Below are 20,168 nucleotides of genomic sequence, written 5' to 3'. Positions count from 1 at the left end.
TATTTTGGTTAAAAATACAAAGAGGAGTCTCCCTTCCATTTAATTAACACATTTTTATACAACAATCCTCTCAAAACTCTACCAAAATTTTCAACTTAGAAAATTTTTACAAAAAATCTACACAACAATCCGCTGAAACAAAAAATCTACACAACAATCCACTGAAAACTCTACCAAAATTTTCAACTTAGAAAATTTTTACAAAAAATCAACACATTTTTACAACACAACAATCCTCTGAAAACTCTACCAAAATTTTCAACTTAGAATATTTTTACATTTTTTATATAATATAATTATTTTTTTTTTTACAATTACAATTTTTTAATATAGAATTATTTTTTTTTACAATTAGAAAATTGTTACAATTTTTTATATAGAATTATTATTTTTTTACAATTAGAAAATTTTTACAATTTTTTTTTATATAATTATTTTTTCTTTTCATTTTTTTTATATATATAATTAATTTTTACATTTTCAACTTACAACAATTTATGCAATTTTCAACTTGGAACAATATTTTCAAGTATCACATTACTCTGGGAATATTTTCAAATACAAAATTATTTCAAAAGTATTAGAGAAACAAAAATGATGAAAGTTACAGGGACCATGAGGCCTGCACATCCATGGCAGCAGTCCCTGTATGAACAATTCTACCTCATTCCACCTATCATTGCCATCCATACATTTGTCTTATGACAAAAAAAAAAAATAATAATAATATAAGAACATGAGTAGTATTTTGAGAGCATTTTCATTGCACAAGTCTTGAATAACTACAAGTTCTAAAAGTATTTTGAGATCATTTTCACTGCAAAGTCTGTGAGGAACTATCAACTCTAAAATGAATTTTAAGAATTTCACAATGGCATTGCTCTCAAACAGCATGTTGTCCCTTGCAACACTACATTGTCACCATAAGCATACAAAACACAGACCATCATTCTGGGGCTGCATTCTACACAGTCACCCTAAGTCTCACTCAATGCCTGACCATCACTCCAATATTGGTCTTTGGGCTCATTATTTGTTAACTTTATATATGTATAGAAAGAAATAGCTCCTTTGACATAATTTTCTACAATCTAAATGATTTTGGCATCATATTATTAATTTGGGAATAGTTAGATTGTGTATCCAAACAAAAGAAACATGACAAACAGAAGATTATGCCTGACACGTGATACATGCAGGCCATGCAAGGCAAGGTTTGTTTGAGTTTGGGGAAAAGTGATAGTACTGTGGCAGTTGGTGATGCTACAACAGATTGGACCCTGTCTTGGCACTTATGATGAGTCACAAGATTAGAGACTGTCATTGAGGGACTTGTCTAAATTGCACCATTTTGTCTCGCTACGATCACATCACTGTTTTGTAGAATACAGCCCCTGAAATCTTACACAGAACAGTAACAGCAAAGCTCTAGAAAGTTTAATCAGTCTAAACATTCTCACTCAAAAATGTATATAAACTTAATTACACACAACATTTTTTCCCTAAATGAAAGACATTGACATCAAGGAATGACTGGCACACTTGCCCACAAAGCTGCCACACACACACACACACATGCATACACAACTTGCAGTGTTGACTGAAATTCAATCTGAAGGAAGCAGAATGGACAATAGTTCATGTCTGTACAATCTGGACTGTTAAGATTGACACAACTAGGCGGTGGCATAGTGGATAAGGTGGTGAGCGTGGGATCGGGCAGACGTCCGCGTGGGTTCGAATCCCACCACGTACAGGCTTAAAACACTTTGCCATTTGTCAAGTGGTTTAAAGTTACCTACATGTCACCATGATACCCAGGTTCTAGGTGGTTACAGTCAAGATGAGCTTGGGCGGTGATATGGGCCCTAATATGGGTACCACTATAAATAAAATTGCCTGCCCCACTAATGGGTGGAAGTTGAACAGCGCTTCCCATACACTCTTCAAGTGTGCTTACAGGCGCTACAGGCCTTACCATAAAAAATAAATAAATAAAATTTAAAAAATAAAGAAAAAAAGAAAAAAAGAAAGCTAATTAACAAAGACCTTGAAACAAATCTTCATAATGCAAGATCTCTTGTAAGTCACTTTTCACAAATTTCATAAACCGTTACTCCTTGTACCTAAATATACACTTACATGTAATGAAGTGATCTGATGCACAGTCAACACAATGCTAGGTCATGAAATCTACAAATATGAATGATGACATATAATCCTTCAGTTAAAACTGTGTGCACTACTTTACACACAAAAAAAAAATAAAGCATGAACCAATGATGGTGTGAATGTTGCAGCATCCTCCATCCTTGCCACTCTTAGTCTTTCACTCTCCCCACACGTATATGAAAGCAGTGTGTGGTGTGCCGCTGGACCTCCAAAGCCTGCAACAAAAGAAAGGAGTCAACAAAAGTTCATGTTTAGCAATCATTTACCTTCATGTCATCTGATTGATCTGACATTGTGAAAACTGCTCACTTGTAATCACATTTGTGGTACAGGAAGGTGTGTCAAAAACCCAGCAAAGCAAACCCACACTATTATTTTTTCTTTTATGCAAGAGGGAAACTAGCTAAAGGCAACAAAAGTATATAATATTAAAACAAATAAAAAAAAAAGCCCACTTGAATTGCAATTTCACTAAAAGACTGGTACAGAATTAGCCAAAAAGACAGAGCAAATGTCTTGAAACCTCCCTCTTAAAAGAAATCAAGTCGTAACAAGATGGAAATACAGAAGTAGGCAGGGAGAGTTTATCAGAGAAAGGTCTGAATGATTGAGAATACTGATGAACTCTTGTATTAGGGAGTTGGACAGAATAGGGGTGACAGGAAGAAGAAAGTGTGCACCAAGGCCACAGGAAAAGGGGAGGCATGCAGTTTGCAAGATCAGTAGAGCAGATAGCATGAAAATAACAATAAAATAAAAAAGATGCAACATCTTGGCAGTGAGAAAAAGGCTGAAGACAGTCAGTCAGAGGAGGGGAGTTGATGTGATGAAAAGCTTTTGATTCCATCTTATCTAACAATACTGTGTGAGTGGAACTCCCCAAACATGCAAAGAGTACTTCATACAAAGACGGATAAGGCCCATGTACAGAGTTAGCAGTTGGAGGGATGAGCAAAACTGGGGATAATGTCAAAATAACTATTACTTGACAACTTGTTTCCCTTACTTGGAGTGCAGCAAAGTGTGTGTGCCACTCCCTTCTTGAAACTCTGGAGCACCTTCATGTGTGTTCAATAAAGTGGTGGGCAGAGATACAGAGAGGCGCTTCCCTCAACGCCACACCACCGGTGCAGCACATCCTGTCGAAAAAACGCAAACCATCACTGCACTCACCAACACCCAGGGAACATGTGCAACTCAGCCACTCAGCCCTCCATACTGATGCAAACACCACCACTCACAAACACACACAAACTGCACTCACAAATACCTAACAAATAAATACAAGTCAGCCACTCATCTCTCCTTCCTCCTGTGACAAAGATGCCTTCACAAGAAATCAATAACACACATACTGATCACATTCATCTTTCACAAACACAGAGAAAAACTGAGAATCTTTACATCTTACTATTCAATCATTTCATCTTTTCTTCATTACAAAATTTCATTAACTCTTTCACTACAAACACACACACACACACACACACACACACACACACACACACACACACACACACACAACCTTACCTGCGTGAGATGTGGTGTGCCACCTCCCTTAGTGGAAATAATGGTGATTAGAGTGGTGTGGATACTATCAGGCTGGCTACGGAGACCAACCAGCCTTCATAGCCATCCTCAATCCTTGCTCACAGGTTCCACCACAAACTTCATTACTGATACCTGATGTCTGAGAGAGAGAGAGAGAGAGAGAGAGAGAGAGAGAGAGAGAGAGAGAGAGAGAGAGAGAGAGAGAGAAAAAAAAAAAAAATGATCACAATTTATATTTTTCATTGAATCTTCTACTTTTGGTCACCTCTGTAATGTTTTGGTGTCAAAGGGTAATAAAGAAGGGCATAGTACGAACAAATCTAGGATAAAAACAACTGAAATTTAGAGGCAGTGGTAGCAAGAATAGGTAAGGTCATGCATGATAAGTACCTTGTGTGACCTGTTTTATTGTACCATTAGTTTGTTGGTGTCTTGTGTTGGTGACTGCCCTGGTACAAGAAAATAATATGGCAGATATTCATATTACAATTGCCTTATGGGGAGTTAGGTTAGGTTACAAGATATCAGGCTAGTTTATCTTCAGGGGGAGATGAATGAAAGCTTAGTTTATCATTCATTGTTGGTCTGTTTTTCACTTATAATATAAACTGAAAGCTTCACATCTCATCTCTTGCCAAAACAGTTTCTATGAAGTTAGGCATTCCACCTACAAGTTCCTTTTAAAACAAATTTTGTGGCTTAACAACATGTCTTATTATTAATGTCAAAGTGCTGTGTTTAACTTCTTTTAAAACCCACAGTTATGTCTATATTGCTTTGGTCCAGTCAAACTGGCAATTATGTGCATTATGGACATGTTGATTGGATTTTGGTATCATGAATGAAGTAAATGTGTTGTGAATGTTGCTTTCTGTAGGGCTGGGCTCAGAGGAACCCCTTTTTCTAGTTAAATATGCATTTTGAATTGTCTGTCAATTTTTCTATTCTAACCTTTTAGACTATAAATGAATTTGTGCCATTATTGGAATTACTACTGGTGGAAAAAAAAAAAAATACAAATTAGCTAATATATTTGAAGTAATTCTAGAGTACTGCTGAGTGAAATCTGAGGTAAAATATTTATATCTAAGGTAACTTTCCTCAAAATCTAAGGTAATTATTAAAATCCGTTCTGAGAGCCATGCACACGCCAAAGTGACAAGAGGCAAACATGCAAACACAGCTGACAGGAACACATCTTATCTTTTCCTATCTTCCTGTCTTGTATCCGTCATGACACCTGTACCTTGAGGAGCCTGAGTCTCTCACGTACCTATGTGGCGAGTCAGGAGGCTGCATGACACCTGAAACGGCGAGGAAAGCGGAAAACATGACGAGGCAGGGGCTAGCTCAGTGCAGGCAATCGCGAGGGCGAGGACAAGGAGGGGGGGGGAGCTTGTCTTGATCTCTGTCTTGAACTTGTCTTTATCAGCACTCGCGTCCTTTTTCTTGAAAGTTGATATATAATTGAATAAAAACTGGGAGGAGATATAATTAGAATATATAACGAAAGACTAGAATCTCTCTCTCTCGTAGCAGCGGCAGTAGTAATGGTAGTAGTAGTAGTAGTAGTAGTAGTAGTAGTAGTAGTAGTAGTAGTAGTAGTAGTAGTAGTAGTAGTAGTAGTAGTAGTAGTAGTAGTAGAAGCAGTAGTAGTAACAGTAACAGCAGCAGCAGCAACAGAAGTAGTAGTACCTTGTCACTCACCCGCAAAAACTCTACGGAGCCAACAAGCCGCGTCTCACTAACTCTTGGGCAAACTATCCACTTTTCGCTTCCCCTTCCTCTCCCATGCTCTCCCTAATCATCTCGCTCTCTCACACTCACCCACTCCTTTACATCATGTTACAAATAAATACCTTTGTCTTCCTATAACACTCCATCAGCAGAAAAATAGATAATCATAACTATATTGCTACATGCTTAACACTTTCAGTACCATGACGCGTGTCTATATTCATTCTGCTTACTATTCAGTGATTTTATACAGCTTCATAAACTCATGTGGGGATTACAATAGTAAAGACTGTGGCCGCTAATCTTCTGCCCTCCATAGATCCTTTCTGATGTCAATAAAATGGTCTAATCACATCCAAATCTCAAGGTAAAAAATGTGTCCCAGTACTGAAGGAGTTAGTGTGTGTGTGTGTGTGTGTGTGTGTGTGTGTGTGTGTGTGTGTGTGTTTGAGGCAACCACATTACATAATCGTATGTAAGATTATTGCCATGTCTTGCTGGTAGAAGGTTTTTGAGTGGGTAAAAAGCTGCAGTTTGATTTTATACATTTTATTACTTCAATCTGTGCCTTATAGTAATGACAGTTTCAGTAGGAATGTTTTAACAATAATGGCTTTCGTCTCCACAGCGCAGTGGACGTGTCTGGTCCCTCTGGCCCCCTCCTGCCACCACAGACCATATTCAGAAATGCTTCCCTCTCTCACTGTGACCATTTTCAAAGACTACAGAGATGATTAGTCCAGTTCCAAAGAGTATTTTTCCTGTTCATAATGCAGAAAACTTGTTAACATGTCACTAGAATCACATAAACATTCTTGAAAACTTGTGTCACTTCAACTAGAGCCCTTTGAAAATAAACCATAGAGATGATAAGCTGGGTTCTAAAGAGCATTTTTCGTCTTGGCAACGCAGAAAACTCCTTAAAGACCTGTGTCACTTTAACTAGAGCCCTTTGAAAATAAACCACAAAGATAATTGACCAAATTCTAAAGAGTATTTTTCCTGTTGGTAATGCAGAAAACTTAACATGTCACTGGAATTACAGAAACATCCTTAAAAACCTGTGTCATTTCAACTACAGCCCTTTGAAAATAGTGAAGGTGGAGAGCAGAAGTACTTTATAATATGAGCCTGACTTATACCATCCACTCATCATTGTCTCTATACTCTCCATAAATCATTGTTATCTAGTTTGTTCTTCATTTATATCCGATGAAATTCCTTGGTGTTAGTGCTAATCAAACTTTTCATCTCCAAAATACTGTTATGATTGTCGCGGTAATTTAGTTTCGATGTTATAGTTTGGTGGAATGTGGACAGCAGGCACCACACACTTCCCTGAGCCACTTCAACCTTATGGAACAGGATAAGTAGGAATGGAAGGGAGGGGAAAAACTCAAGTACGGTAAAAAAATTCAGTAAAAACACGAGCATTTCTTCTCTTTTCAACATCACAGCAACCAGAGGACACGTTTGGCTTTGCTCTCAACTCATATAGAAATGTAAAAAAAGATGTAAAGTGTGTTGGCCTAAGTAGACTTGCACTCAGAACTCCAATACATAACACCATGCAAAGAAACTCAATTGCATTCGTGTACAAACATATAACGTTATTCTGCCCACTGGAGGCGCCTCACGGAACCCAAAGCAACACACGAACAGACAGACGGAAGGAGTGACAACACAGTATTGTACATATCAGGAATTGACGGGGCCAGGATCGCATTCCAGGTGAGTTTCGTTAATATAGATTTGACAGGTGTAGGATGAAGGTTCTCTGCCTCACCATCACCCCACAGTTGGCACTAGAGTCTCTTAAGTCTCCCCGGCAGCACAGCGGCAGCAGCGACGACACTTATTGGTACAAAAAATTAACTGAACGCACATGAAGTCACCACTCCTATATGTAAGTATCCAACCTCTGCCTCCACGAATCCCGGCACTACAAACGGTTTGCCAAAAATATACTCTGTCCTAAGTGGAGGATGCGTTGTGTTGCTGTGTTGTCCAGCTGAACCTTCCGTCTTGCCGCGCCCAGGCAGTGTGGCAACCAGCGTTAAAAGTGGATAGTGACAGTCTGGGTAAACAATAAGGAAACAGACAGGGACTCATTAAACCAAGCAAGTCAGTCCTTGGAGTGCAGTGCTGGCAGACTGTGGCTTACGAACACTCTCTCACTTGATGCATTGAGAGATTTTGTCCTTTGGTATGTGAAGAACTTTTGCTTCACTAAGAATCTACCTTCACTCACTTAAAAAAAACGACACAACTTAAAGAGGGAAAATTCTCTGAAAGTCTAAACTGGTTCAAATTGGAGCAGTGACAGTTTGTGAGTGATTGGTGTCAGCACTGCCTGGCTTGTCACTGTCTTCACACCACCAATAGTTTTGTGCCCACAGTTTCCAGCATCACAAATTTACAGACAAGTAAAAAGTTAAGACAGTCTTCCGGGACCAGTCTATGGTAAAAAAAAGTCACATGATTGCTTTGGCTACATAGAAAATAAGGATACAGTGTCTTGCACAAATTCTCACACCACTGAAAACATAATATGGTAAGGCTAACATAAATTAAAAAAAAACTTGCTTAAAAAAGAAAAGAAAGCTTTTAACCTAAAACACACCTTAGTAACTAAAGATGAGGAGCACCGCCTGACTTCCGGCAACTCACTGAAGAGAAACAGCAACTCAAATCCGTCCAACACAGGAAAGGATGGACTTCACCCTATGTACACTTTACACATCACTTATAAACAGCCACGCAAACAAACCACAACTGACAACTGAGGAGCCACAAAGCCAACAAGTTCCCAGGAAGTGTCTAGCGTTGAAGACACAAATCAGTCACACAGGATGTTGGTAAACTGAACATTTTCCATCCAGTGCTTTGGCAGAAAACTGAAACAAAACTCAACTTATAATCCAACTGTCAAACTGCTACTTGTCACCGAAGCTCACATTTGAGAACCGAAAGAAGGAAAAAGAAAAAAAAAAAAAAAAGAAGAGAGGAAAGGAGAAATAGGAAATAAAAAAAGAGGAGAAATGAAAGGAAGAGATAGGAAAGAAATAGAGAGAAGGGAAAACAGAAAGGTTGAAGGAAATGCATGCAGTCAAGTTCTTAGTGTCAAATTGCAACTTTTCACTGAGGCTCACACTCTGAAACACTCGGGACCACTGCAGGACTCTCCAAGGACCAGAAGAGATTGATTGGGTCCTCAGAGACGCTTCCTTCCCATCGGTGGCTGGTGATGCAGGATTCTTGTACAGGTGTTGCTAGAATCATCAAACCACTCAAATCATGCCCTGGAACACCCCAATGACTTCTACTACAGCCTGTTAACCTCTTCAGTACCATGACACATTTTTCATATCCATTCTGGTTACTATTTGGCAATTTCACACAGCTTCAGAAACTTATGTGTGAATTAAAATGGTGAAGACTCTGTGCATTAATTTTCTAACCCCGATAACTTGCTCCTAATGTAAATAAAATGGCGTAATCATATCCAAAAACTTGCAATAAAAATGTGTCCCAGTGCTGAAGAGGTTAAAAGTTGTTGAAATGTGAACCCTGAAATGTTGGAGAATGCTGCGCTGAAATCCACACAGACAAGCAGACAGAGGAAAATATTTGACGCAGGAGAACACTTGGTCATAATAAACAGCCGAAGAAAACTTGTAATAAATGGAGGACAGGTTACCTACAAAAAAATTTCCATCTATTCCTTCCATTAGCAACAACTTTGTACTTGACGATTTGCGGCAGACAGACACACAGACAGACACTCGGCCTTGCATCCTCACACCACAATAAGCTCACTTGGCCTCACTGGACACTACTGAACCTCTACTCTGCCTGAGGGACGGCCATACACGTGCAGCAGCAGTAGCAGCAGACACATGCAGCCTAAACAAGGGAGACAACATAGGGAGGTCCTCAAAGCATCACAGTCATGGGGAAACAAAGGAAATCAGGGAATGGACTCCTCAAGGCTGCCAGGAAACTGTTTGCATGTCATTTCCTGTTATTGTTATGGCTTCAAATCCCCTTCACTTGTATCATAAAACTATTCATGTGTGTAGCAGTGGGGTGGCCAGCAGGTGAGGTCATTGGATAAGTGTATCTCTCAGTAACAAGTGACAGCAAGACCTGACCCTACCTGACCACCACCACTGCCACCTGGTCCTGCCTGCACAAAGGAATGCAGCGCTTGGGAGGGAAACACAACAGAACCTGCTAAACCTGCTAACCTGCTAACACACCTGCTTGGCTGCTCACTCAAGCCTTCTCTCCTCAATAAATATGAACATACAAAATTTCCAACTACTTGCATTATGAAAATACATTGTATGTGTGTATATATGTATATTATATACATATTATATACTTTTTTTTTTATCTAGCAGAGTAATAAAACAGCATCAACAGCCCACACAGACGCCACACACTGCTCCAATGTCTTTGCCACAAGCCATGCTATCAAACACACCCACTGTTCCATGAGTGGCTGGCTGGACACTGAATCTACCTCCACTCACTTCACTATACACACACACAGTCCACTTCCCTGTAGTACATAAACACTCTCTGTCTCTCACCACACCTCAACACCTCAACAACACCCTCACCCAGGCACACACACACACACACACATACATACATACACACACACACACAGGTCTCTCCCTCACCTCTCAACACCACAGTTTGGCCATCACCACTCGGTTTAGTCACTATGGTCCTTGTTTTGCTTTCTATGCCTCACTTTTCTCTTTCTGTCACTTCTCCTTGCATTACAGTGTTCAGTGTTCCTTGTGCCACATTATGGGTATACTTTTCAACACATCTCACTCACTTCACTGTCTAGGAGATGATTTTTTTTTTTCACTTTATTCACTTACAAAATGTCTATTCACTCATTTAAGACCTCAAACTTGCATTTCTCAAACCACAAACTACAACCTCTCTCTTTCTCTCTTTCTCTCTCTCTCTCTCTCTCTCACACCTCAGTTCCATCCGGCCCTTCATCCTGGAAGACTTTACCATTCTCACCTTTTTTCACGTCCCCAGGAATGGAGGAAGTGGAGAGCCTCTTTCCAGCTGGCTTAGGAGGCGGCTTGGGTGGCACCTTCTTCCCTCCACCCCCCTTGTTGTTGTTATTGTTCTTATTGACGCTGTTGTTGTTGTTGTTGTTGGAAGAGGAGGTGGATGAGTCAAGGATAGAGTCAGTGGAGGTGTTAGCAGTTGATGGAGCATTCTTTCCGTTTACTTGGAAGGGGGAGGAGGTACGGAAAGGGGAGGAGGTGGAGGTGGAGGTGGTGTTGGGTGACTGGTGGAGGCTGGACTTCTTGGTGTAAAGTGGAGAGGCTTGGTGAGAGGAAGTGGTTGGGGAGTCTTGTGCAGGGAGGCTTAAACCACTCAATCCACTTCCCTCTAGTAAATTTGGCGTGGAGCGAGGCAAAGTGGAGGAATGCATGCGGCTTTTTGGCTGTGCGTGTGGAGCGGAGGCAGGGTGGCTGGAGAGTGGGGCATAGTATGGGGGGAGGGAGTGAGGTGGGGAGTTAGGAGGGGTGTGCGTTGGGCGGGAGAAAGCCTCAGTGACCCGGAGAGCAGCTCGAGTCAGGTCAGTTCTTGAAGTCCCGTCAGCTGTTGTTCTAGGGCCGAGTGTGTCGTATATCGGGTCATAAGGCAGACGCACATCCCCACACTCACTGGCTGGGGCGGGAGGGGGAACTGTGATCTCTGCTGAAGGGGGGCCAGCCCAGGAAGGTGAACGATGGCGGCGGGGCAGGGTGACATATCCGGGGCGAGGGAGAGGGCCACCTGGCGGGGATATGTAGCCAGAGGTGTAGTAATCAGTTGACATTGGGTAGTGTGAGGGCTGGGCGTAGCTGTACCGCCACTCCCCAGGACCTATAGGGGAGCGGTAGGGGAGGTGGGGCATGGCAGGGGGTGACGTCGCACGTGGCCGAGTCATATCCACTAGATCAGGGTAGTGGCTCCAGTAGTCTGAAGGGGCGGGGGGGCCTGGGACAGCCTCCATGGTGGTGTTGTGAGATGGGGGGTCATCATCCTCCTCCTCTAGGGTGGCCAAGGGTGTGCGGAGGTTTGGCGGGGCGGCCTCGGGGGGGTAGTCCACCTCATCGTAGCTTCTGTGACCGCCGCCGCTGCCGCCGCCCCCCAGACCAGTCATTTCAAGGTCAGTCTGGGGTACCTTCTCATATCTCCGAGGCGGTTTCTCGACGGGGTTCACAATCATCACATTTTCATGGCGGGTGTGTGTCGCCCCGGCTGCCCCATTCACCTTAGGCTTCGGTGCACGCCGCCGCCGCCGCCGCACACACACGCACACACAGATACACACAAGGAGGAGCAGCACGGCACCACCAACCGTCACCCCAATGATGAGGTACAGGTCTATGGTGGCCGGAGGAGTGACAGCGCCAGGGTACGTCACAGAGGCAGGCACTAGCGACACATTTTTCTCCACCAATCCAGCTATATTCTCCGCCACACATGTATAGAAGGTCAGGTCATTCTCTGTTACCTGGGTCACTGTTAAACTAGTGACCCGTTCTTCTGGTATTGACCCAACCTCCTCCTTAATGAGATAGATCTGCTCTGGCCCAGAAAATCTACCAACCGATAAATTTGCTATGACCCGACCATGGTGAACCCAGCGGACTCTAGGCAAAGGGTCACCTCGGACTAGGCAGGTCAGTGTGGCGTTCTGACCTGGTGCGGCGGGGATGTCGACCTGTGGGACTTCAACTTCAGGACGGCAAGCCAGGTCATCCTCACTCACGTCCCTCAGATTGCGACCAGACATGCGTTCTGGGGAGTGGCAGGTCACATGTTTCTGTGGATGGGAGGAAGGGTTAGTAATGGTGTGTGTGTGTGTGTGTGTGTGTGTGTGTGTGTGTGTGTGTGTGTGTGTGTGTGTGTGTGTGTGTGTGTGTGTGTGTGTGTGTGTGTGTGTGTGTGTGTGTGTGTTTCTGTCTCTCTGAGGTAAGTATTTTGAGATATGCATGTGCATTTGTGTGTGTGTGTGTGTGTGTGTGTGTCTGTCCATCTCTCTCTCTCTCTCTCTCTCTCTCTCTCTCTCTCTCTCTCTAAAGTAACATTTTTACCTTGAGATTTGTATATGATAAGACCATTTTATTGACATTAGGAAGGGTCTATGGAGGGCAGAAGAATAACACCCACAGTCTTCACTATTCTAATCTCCACATAAGTTCCTGAAGCTGTATAAAATCACCAAACAGTAAGCAGAATGAATATTGAATGTGAATTTTGGGTGTGATTAGACCATTTTATTGACATTAGGAAGGGTCTATAGAGGTTAGAAGATTAACAGCCACAGTCTCCAATATTCTAATCCCCCACATAAGTTTCTGAAGCTGCAAATCACCAAATAGTAAACATAATGAATAAATGAACCCGTCATGGTACTGAAGGGTTTAAGAGAGGCAGAGAGGACCCACCTGAAGAAGTAATTTCCTCTTGGCCCAGCGCACCAAATTCTTCAAACGACAGTCACACTCCCACAGGTTGTCATGCAGCTCCAGTTCTTTCAAATTGGTGTTATTGGTGAAGAGTTCCGGCTGAATTACCTCCAGCTGGTTCCCTGACAGTCTGCGGAAAGGGAGAGTGTGTCATGGCAACCCAATAATGAATAAACAAATAAATTAAGAACAATGAGATGAGTAAAATAATTTGTTTTATTAATTTCCTATACCAAGCTTGAAATAATCCTTTTAATCCCTCTTCTTTTTAAATTTCCCCAACAAAACACATGAAACTCTTATCTCTCTCTCTTTCTCCATCTCTCAAACGAAGTCACACCCTCATCAAAACACAGGGGGTCATTAATTCCAAGCTCACCTGAGGGACTCCATAATCTTGAGGTTGGAGAAGGCGAAGTTGTGAATGTAAGTCAATCTGTTCTCTCGGAAGTTGAGTCTCCGAAGATGTGGCAGTGGAGGAAACTGAACCCCATTGAGTCTTGACAGAAGGTTCAAACTCAGGTCCAAAAACCGTAGCTTCTCCAATCCTGAAATAGTAGTGGTAGTAGTAGTAGTGGTAGTGGTAGTAGTAGTAGTAGTAGTGGTAGTGGTAGTAGTAGTAGTGCTAGTGATAGTAGTGGTAATAGTATTAGTAGTAGTAGTAGTAGTAGTTCCAGAATTTGAAGGGATAACATATGAAGAGAGACTAAAGGCTATGGATCTACCAACCCTGGAACAGAGAAGAGAGAGAGGGGATCTGATACAAGTTTATAAATTGATTAATGGAATGGATCAAGTGGATAATGAGAAACTGATCCTGAGAGAAGAATATGACATTAGAAGCACAAGATCACATAGTAAAAAAAAACTGAGGAAGGGAAGATGTCTGAGAGATGTTAAAAATATAGTTTCCCGCAAAGATGTGTTGAGACTTGGAACAGTTTGAGTGAGGAGGTGGTGTCAGCCAAGAGTGTGCATAGCTTTACAGAAAAATTGGATAAGTGTAGATATGGAGACAGGGCCACACCAGCGTAAAGCCCAGGCCCTGTAAAACTACAACTAGGTAAATACAACTAGGTAAATACACACACACACACACCAGTAAAAGTCTCAGGGTGGAGTTTGTCGATCTTGTTGTTACTAAGGTCAAGCTCAATCATAATCTTGAGGTCCCTGAAGGCATCCTTGTGGAGACTCCGCACTTGGTTGTTCCGCAGGTAAAGCTTCTGCAGGTTAATTAGCCCAGCCTTCTTAAACGCGTCCTTCTCCAAATACCTGGTGAGCGAGAGAAGAAGAGGAGGAGTTACGAAAAGAAAGAGTAAGAGGAATAAGAGGAAATATATTACTACTTTTCTTTTCTACTTTTTCCTCTATAAAAAAAAGGAGAAAATGTGTTTTTTTGTTTACTTTTCCTCTCAGTTTGTGTTTTTCATTTTTTTACACTGATTTTCAAAAGAGGAGGAGGAGGAGGAGGAGGAGGAGGAGGAGGAGGAGGAGGAGGAGGAGGAGGAGGAGGAGGAGAAGAAGAAGAAGAAGAAGAAGAAGAAGAAGAAGAAGAAGAAGAAGAAGAAGAAGAAGAAGAAGAAGAAGAAGAAGAAGAAGAAGAAGAAGAAGAAGAAGAAGAAGAAGAAGAAGAAGAAAATAATAAATAAGGGTTCTAATGGTAGATAAAGTTATAATGGGATTAATGGGAGTGTTAATGGTAGACATGATTGTAATGGTAGTAATCAAGGTTCTAATGGTAATAATGAAAGTACTAATAATAAACAGGGTTGTAATGAAAATTCTAATGGTAGTAATGGAATTCTAATGGTATTGATGGATGTTTTAATGGTAATAATGAAGATTGTAATGGTAGGCAGGATTCTAATGGTAGTAATCAAGATTCTAATAGTAACAATGATAATTATGATGGTAGCCAGGGTTCTAATGGAAGTTCTAATGGTAACAATGCAAGTTTTAATGGTAGATAGGGTTATAATGGAAGTTTTAATGGTAGTAATGGGGTTCTAATGTTAACAATGAAATGTTTAATGGTATCCAGGGTTCTAATGGAAGTTCTAATGGTAGTAATGTGGTTCTAATGATAAGAATGAAAATTTTGATGGCAGCCAGGGTTCTAATGGAAGTTCTAATGGTAGTAATGGGTTTCTAATGGTAACAATTAATTTTTTTAATGGTAGACAGAGTTCTAGTGGAGGTTCTAATGGTAGTAATGTGGTTCTAATGGTAACAATGAAAATGTTGATGGCAGCCAGGGTTCTAATGGAAGTTCTAATGGTACTAATGGGGTTCTAATGGTAACAATGAAATTTTTAATGGTAGCCAGGGTTCTAATGGAGGTTGTAATGGTAGTAATGGGGTGCTAATGTTAACAATGAAATTTTTAATGGTAGCCAGGGTTCTAAATGGGTACTAATGGGGTTCTAATGGTAACAATGAAATTTTTAATGGTAGACAGGGTTCTAATGGAGGTTCTAATGGTAGTATTGAGGGTGCTAATGTTAACAATGAAATTTTTAATGGTAGCCAGGGTTCTAATGGAAGTTCTAATGATACTAATGGGGTTCTAATGGTAACAATGAAATTTTTAATGGTAGCCAGGGTTCTAATGGGGGTTTTAATGGTAGTAATGACAGTGTGGAGGGTTCAGCGTGGACTCACATGATGCTGTTATCATTAAGGTTCAATTCCTGTATCTCTGTGCTGAGTAGTGAAGGAATGGTGGTGAATTTTGCCAGGCTGCAGTCCGCCAACTGAAAAGAAGAGAGGAGGAAGGAAAAATTAGCGTTGTTTACCGTCAAAACACACTCAAAATACTCTGAAACACATCTAAACATGCATAAACACACTCAAACATGCTCAAACATACCTAAATACACTAAAAATGCTCAAAACACGATTTTCATCCTAACACATTCAGATATACTCAAAACACACTCAAACACACGATTTTCACTCCAAAACACACTCAAAACATACTCAAAACATGATTTTCACCTCAAAACCCATCAGACATACTCAAACATGCTCAAAACACACTCAAACACACTTAAACTCGCTCAAACAGTCAAAACACACTCAAAACATGATTTTCACAAGCACACTCAAAACACATTCAAACTCAGAACACTCAGAACACTCAAAACACACTCAAACATGCTCAAACACACCCAAAAACAGTCAAAACACCATTTTTCATCCCCAAAACTCACAAACAAAAAAACACCACTTCCACACTCAAAACGCACTCAAAACACACTCAAACAAGCTCAAACACACACAAAAAAAACACGATTTTTCACCCCAAAACTCACACACTCAAAAACAAAATTACTTCTACACTCAAAATGCACTCAAAACACGATTTTCACCCCCAAAAAAAACACACTCAAACACTCAAACAAACAGCCACTCTAGAAAAAAAAAACAGCTTAAAATATTCCAAAACACGAAAAGAAAACGGAAAATACGAACAAAAACGTAAAAAAAATTAAAAAAAGACAAACCCGTGAACTGAAAACATATCGCAGAAAAATAAAATAGAAAAATAAATAAGAATAAATAAAATAAGATCGTATTCAAAAGTGGCCAATCAGAGGAGGTGGCGCTCGCTTCCTGGCCAATCAGCGCATCGGATATTGGTTTTCCTGGTGACATAAGCGACCAATAGGAACCAAGAACCGTGATAAGCTGACCAATAGCGTTGCAAGGGAGAGAGAGAGAGAGAGAGAGAGAGAGAGAGAGAGAGAGAGAGAGAGAGAGAGAGAGAGAGAGAGAGAGAGAGAGAGAGAGAGAGAGAGAAGGGATGATGCTAACTCACTAAAGCTATATACAATTTAAAAATGCGAAAGATCAAGGGTGGATGAGAGAGAGAGAGAGAGAGAGAGAGAGAGAGAGAGAGAGAGAGAGAGAGAGAGAGAGAGAGAGAGAGAGAGAGAAATCTACTTATTCGTTTATATGAGAAAAAGGAAAAAAAAGAGACATGAAAGAGATTTGCGGGAAAAAATATTTAATACCAAAGGAGGAAGAAGAAGAAGAAGAAGAAGAAGAAGAAGAAGAAGAAGAAGAAGAAGAAGAAGAAGAAGAAGAAGAAGAGGAGGAGGAGGAGGAGGAGGAGGAGGAGGGAAAATCTCGGCTTTACCTTTTGTGCTTCCGTGATATGTAAGGGAGAGGGAGAGGGAGAGAGGGAGAGAGGGAGAGAGAGGAGAGGGAGAGGGAGAGGGAAATGGAGAAGGGAGAGGGAGAGGGAGAGGAGAGGGAAAGAATAAGAGGGAATGAAAGAGGAATAAGGAAGGAGACAAGATGATGGGGAGGAAAAAAGGGAAAAATAAATAGGTAATAAATTTGGTAAGGGAGAAAAATGTGTGTGTGTGTGTGTGTGTGTGTGTGTGTGTGTGTGTGTGTGTGTGTGTGTGTGTGTGTGTGTGTGTGTGTGTGTGTGAACAGGAGTGATGACGCATACATAACAAGATATAAACAACACACACACACACACACACACACACACACGTACCAACCGTCTATCATTCTAGCCCTTAAGATGTACACACGAGAGAGAGAGAGAGAGAGAGAGAGAGAGAGAGAGAGAGAGAGAGAGAGAGAGAGAGAGAGAGAGAGAGAGAGAGAGAGAGAGAGAGAGAGAGAAAATAAAGTAAGGAAAGGAAAAATAAGATAAAGAGTAGGAGAAATCATTGTCAGACTTGAGAGAGAGAGAGAGAGAGAGAGAGAGAGAGAGAGAGAGAGAGAGAGAGAGAGAGAGAGAGAGAGAGAGAGAGAGAGAGAGAGAGAGAATGTGTCCTCGTCCTCAGCCCTAAGGTACTAATAATCGAGGTCAGATGTGAGGAAGTGACTAGCTCAGCGCCAAACATCAAGGATTGGTTTAACACACACACACACACACACACACACACACACACACACACACACACACACACACACACTTAAGCTCGTATTCTAAAACCTTTGCCCTCTCCCAATCACTGTTTTCCAAGGCCTTCACAAGAATTTTGTTGTACTATACTTGAATTGGAAGTGGTGTAAACGTAACAGAGAGGCTCAAGACTAATAAATAATGAGGGTTATTTTTGTATCTCTTCACTACGATATGCTAAAATTGACAACTATTTGAAGTGAAGTCATAGGAAGTTGGAAATACACACACAGGCAGGGAGTTCCAGAGTTTACCAGCTGTTTGAAGTGGTGAAAGGAGGCAATAAAGGAACAGGCTCAAAATTAATAAATAACGAGACTTTTGTACATCTTCACTGTGATACGCTAGAATTGACAGCTGTTTGAAGTGGCGTAAGGGGACGTAACAAAGATGACGTAAGGTTCTCAGTAGTTAGATGGAATCAATATAAAGTCTTGGTGAAAGGGGTCTTGGTGAAATGCGTCTTGTTATCCCGCCACTTACAAAGCAGTGCAAAAATTCGAGGAAACATATGATGGGTGTGATATTGCAAGGCGGTACTTCACGAGGCCGACTCAATCTTGTTCAAATATTATCCATCGACACGTGGCTGGCCGGACAAGGCGCCACACACACTAACACACATATTATCTCGCATCACTCACATTCTTAGCCTGTCTGCCCCTGGAGGAAATGGATAGTAGTAGTAATAATAGTGGTCTATCTATCTATCTGTAGCATACCAGCCTTGCAATCCCACACGAGGCGGCAGACAAGGCGCCACACACTACTACTACTACTACTACTACTACTACTATGTTCCTTCCATTTCTTCTTCTCTCTTACTTCTTCATATTGTTTTTCTTTCTTCCTGTAATCACCTTTTTTCATCCTTTTCCTTTTCCTCATTTTCTCCATATTCTTCCTCAACTCGTCTCTCTTTGCTCTATCAAGTTTTTTCCTCCTCCTCCTCCTCCTCTTCGTCCTCGCTCTCTGCACACTTACTTCATAACACACACATCTCTCACACTTATCCTTGTCGAGTCTGATAGAGAGAGGGACAGACTGGTGACACACCCTACTACACTACTTGTTAAGATGTAAGTAGGTAAACTGCTAGAATTGTGTGCTTGAGGTCAGTATTCAAAAACGCTTTGCTCTCTCACCAAGACTGTTTTCCAAGGCCACAGAGACGATTAGCGGGGTATTCAAGAGTGCTTCTCCAGTTTATCATGAAAAAATCTTGTAACTCTGCCTCTAGAACCACAAAAACATCCTTGAAAACGCTATATTCTCTCATCAAAACTGTTTTCAAGGCCACAGATACAAGTAGGGATTTTCAAGTGTTTCTCCAGTTAATAATGTAAAAAAATTGTAACTATGTCTCTAGAACCATAAAAAAAAAAAAAACGCTCTCAAATACATATTGTGAATTTAAATAATGCCTTTTGAAATAGTGGAGGTGAAGCACAAAAGTGTTTAAAAATACGAGCCTCACAGTAATCTTTTAATAGAGTTTAGTGTTGTTTTACTTTTGTCTTCGTTTCAAGGTGTGGTTTAATGACACTCAAAGTCACAGGCACGTGGACACACCTTCCTGTTACTGGAGTAGGTTAGGTTAGGTTAGGTTAGGTTAGTTACAGGTTAGGTTAGGTTAGGTTAAGTTAGTCAGATAAGTAGACACACCTTTCTGTTACTGGCTGAAGTTAGGTTAGGTTAGGTTAGTCACAAAATTAAGTTAGGTTAGGTTAGGTTAGGTTAAGTTAGTTTAGGTTAGGTTAGGTTAGGTTAGTCATAGGTTGGGTTAGGTTAGGTTAGTCATAGGTTAGTTACAAGTACGTGGGCTCACCTTCCTGTTACTGGCGTAGGTACACTTGCATCCCAGCGGACAGTCCTCCCAATCTCCTCGTGCAGGCGTGGCGCTCACCAACACCACAGCCGCCACCGCCACCCACCACCGCCACCGCCGCCTCTCCATTGCTCCTGCCGCTCACTACACCGCCGCCGCCGCCGCCGCCGTCACCGTTCACACTGACCCGCCATGTCTGTGAAGGATAATGACGGTAAAAATGAGACTCTGCAAACAAAAACAACAACAACAACAACAACAACAACAAGAGCAAGTGATAGATAAACAAACACGCATTGATATACAACCCGGTCAAACTGGAACCACATGAAGGACACAGCAGTTACATGTAATACGTAGCGAGCCACCCCACCCACCCACCCACCCACCCCCAGTGACCCAAGGCTATCCCGCCACCACCACCACCACCGCCACCACGCTG

General features: G+C 41.5%; 1 protein-coding gene and 2 long non-coding RNA genes across 4 annotated transcripts in view; all 3 read right to left on the bottom strand.

Annotated features, from left to right (window-relative positions):
• Positions 1-1,832: 1,832 nt before the first annotated feature.
• On the bottom strand, positions 1,833-5,119 carry LOC123510777. Its single transcript, XR_006676591.1, has 4 exons — positions 4,997-5,119; positions 3,703-3,862; positions 3,179-3,311; positions 1,833-2,387 (listed from the first exon to the last, which is right to left on the bottom strand). It is a non-coding gene; the product is annotated as an uncharacterized LOC123510777 (long non-coding RNA).
• An 874-nt stretch (positions 5,120-5,993) lies between these two features.
• LOC123510764 overlaps positions 5,994-20,168 on the bottom strand; it is a 118,781-nt gene continuing 104,606 nt past the window's right edge. For both annotated transcript variants that reach the window (XM_045266125.1, XM_045266132.1), the window contains exons 2-7: positions 19,727-19,922; positions 15,630-15,721; positions 14,065-14,240; positions 13,345-13,513; positions 12,945-13,095; positions 5,994-12,319 (exon numbers count right to left, since the gene is read on the bottom strand). In XM_045266125.1, coding sequence (XP_045122060.1) covers positions 10,460-12,319; positions 12,945-13,095; positions 13,345-13,513; positions 14,065-14,240; positions 15,630-15,721; positions 19,727-19,855 — 2,577 coding nt within the window. In that variant the 5' untranslated portion in view covers positions 19,856-19,922 and the 3' untranslated portion in view covers positions 5,994-10,459. The remainder of the gene's footprint in view (positions 12,320-12,944; positions 13,096-13,344; positions 13,514-14,064; positions 14,241-15,629; positions 15,722-19,726; positions 19,923-20,168) is intronic.
• Positions 5,994-20,168, bottom strand: part of LOC123510774 — a 23,304-nt gene continuing 9,129 nt past the window's right edge. The window contains exon 2 of the long non-coding RNA XR_006676590.1: positions 5,994-10,458. This is a non-coding gene — a long non-coding RNA (uncharacterized LOC123510774). The remainder of the gene's footprint in view (positions 10,459-20,168) is intronic.

This window comes from Portunus trituberculatus, chromosome 4 (assembly GCF_017591435.1).
Source record: "Portunus trituberculatus isolate SZX2019 chromosome 4, ASM1759143v1, whole genome shotgun sequence".
NCBI classification, from domain to species: domain Eukaryota; kingdom Metazoa; phylum Arthropoda; class Malacostraca; order Decapoda; family Portunidae; genus Portunus; species Portunus trituberculatus.
Note: the sequence above shows the minus strand (reverse complement) of the source record. Positions and strands in the feature narration are given on the sequence as shown.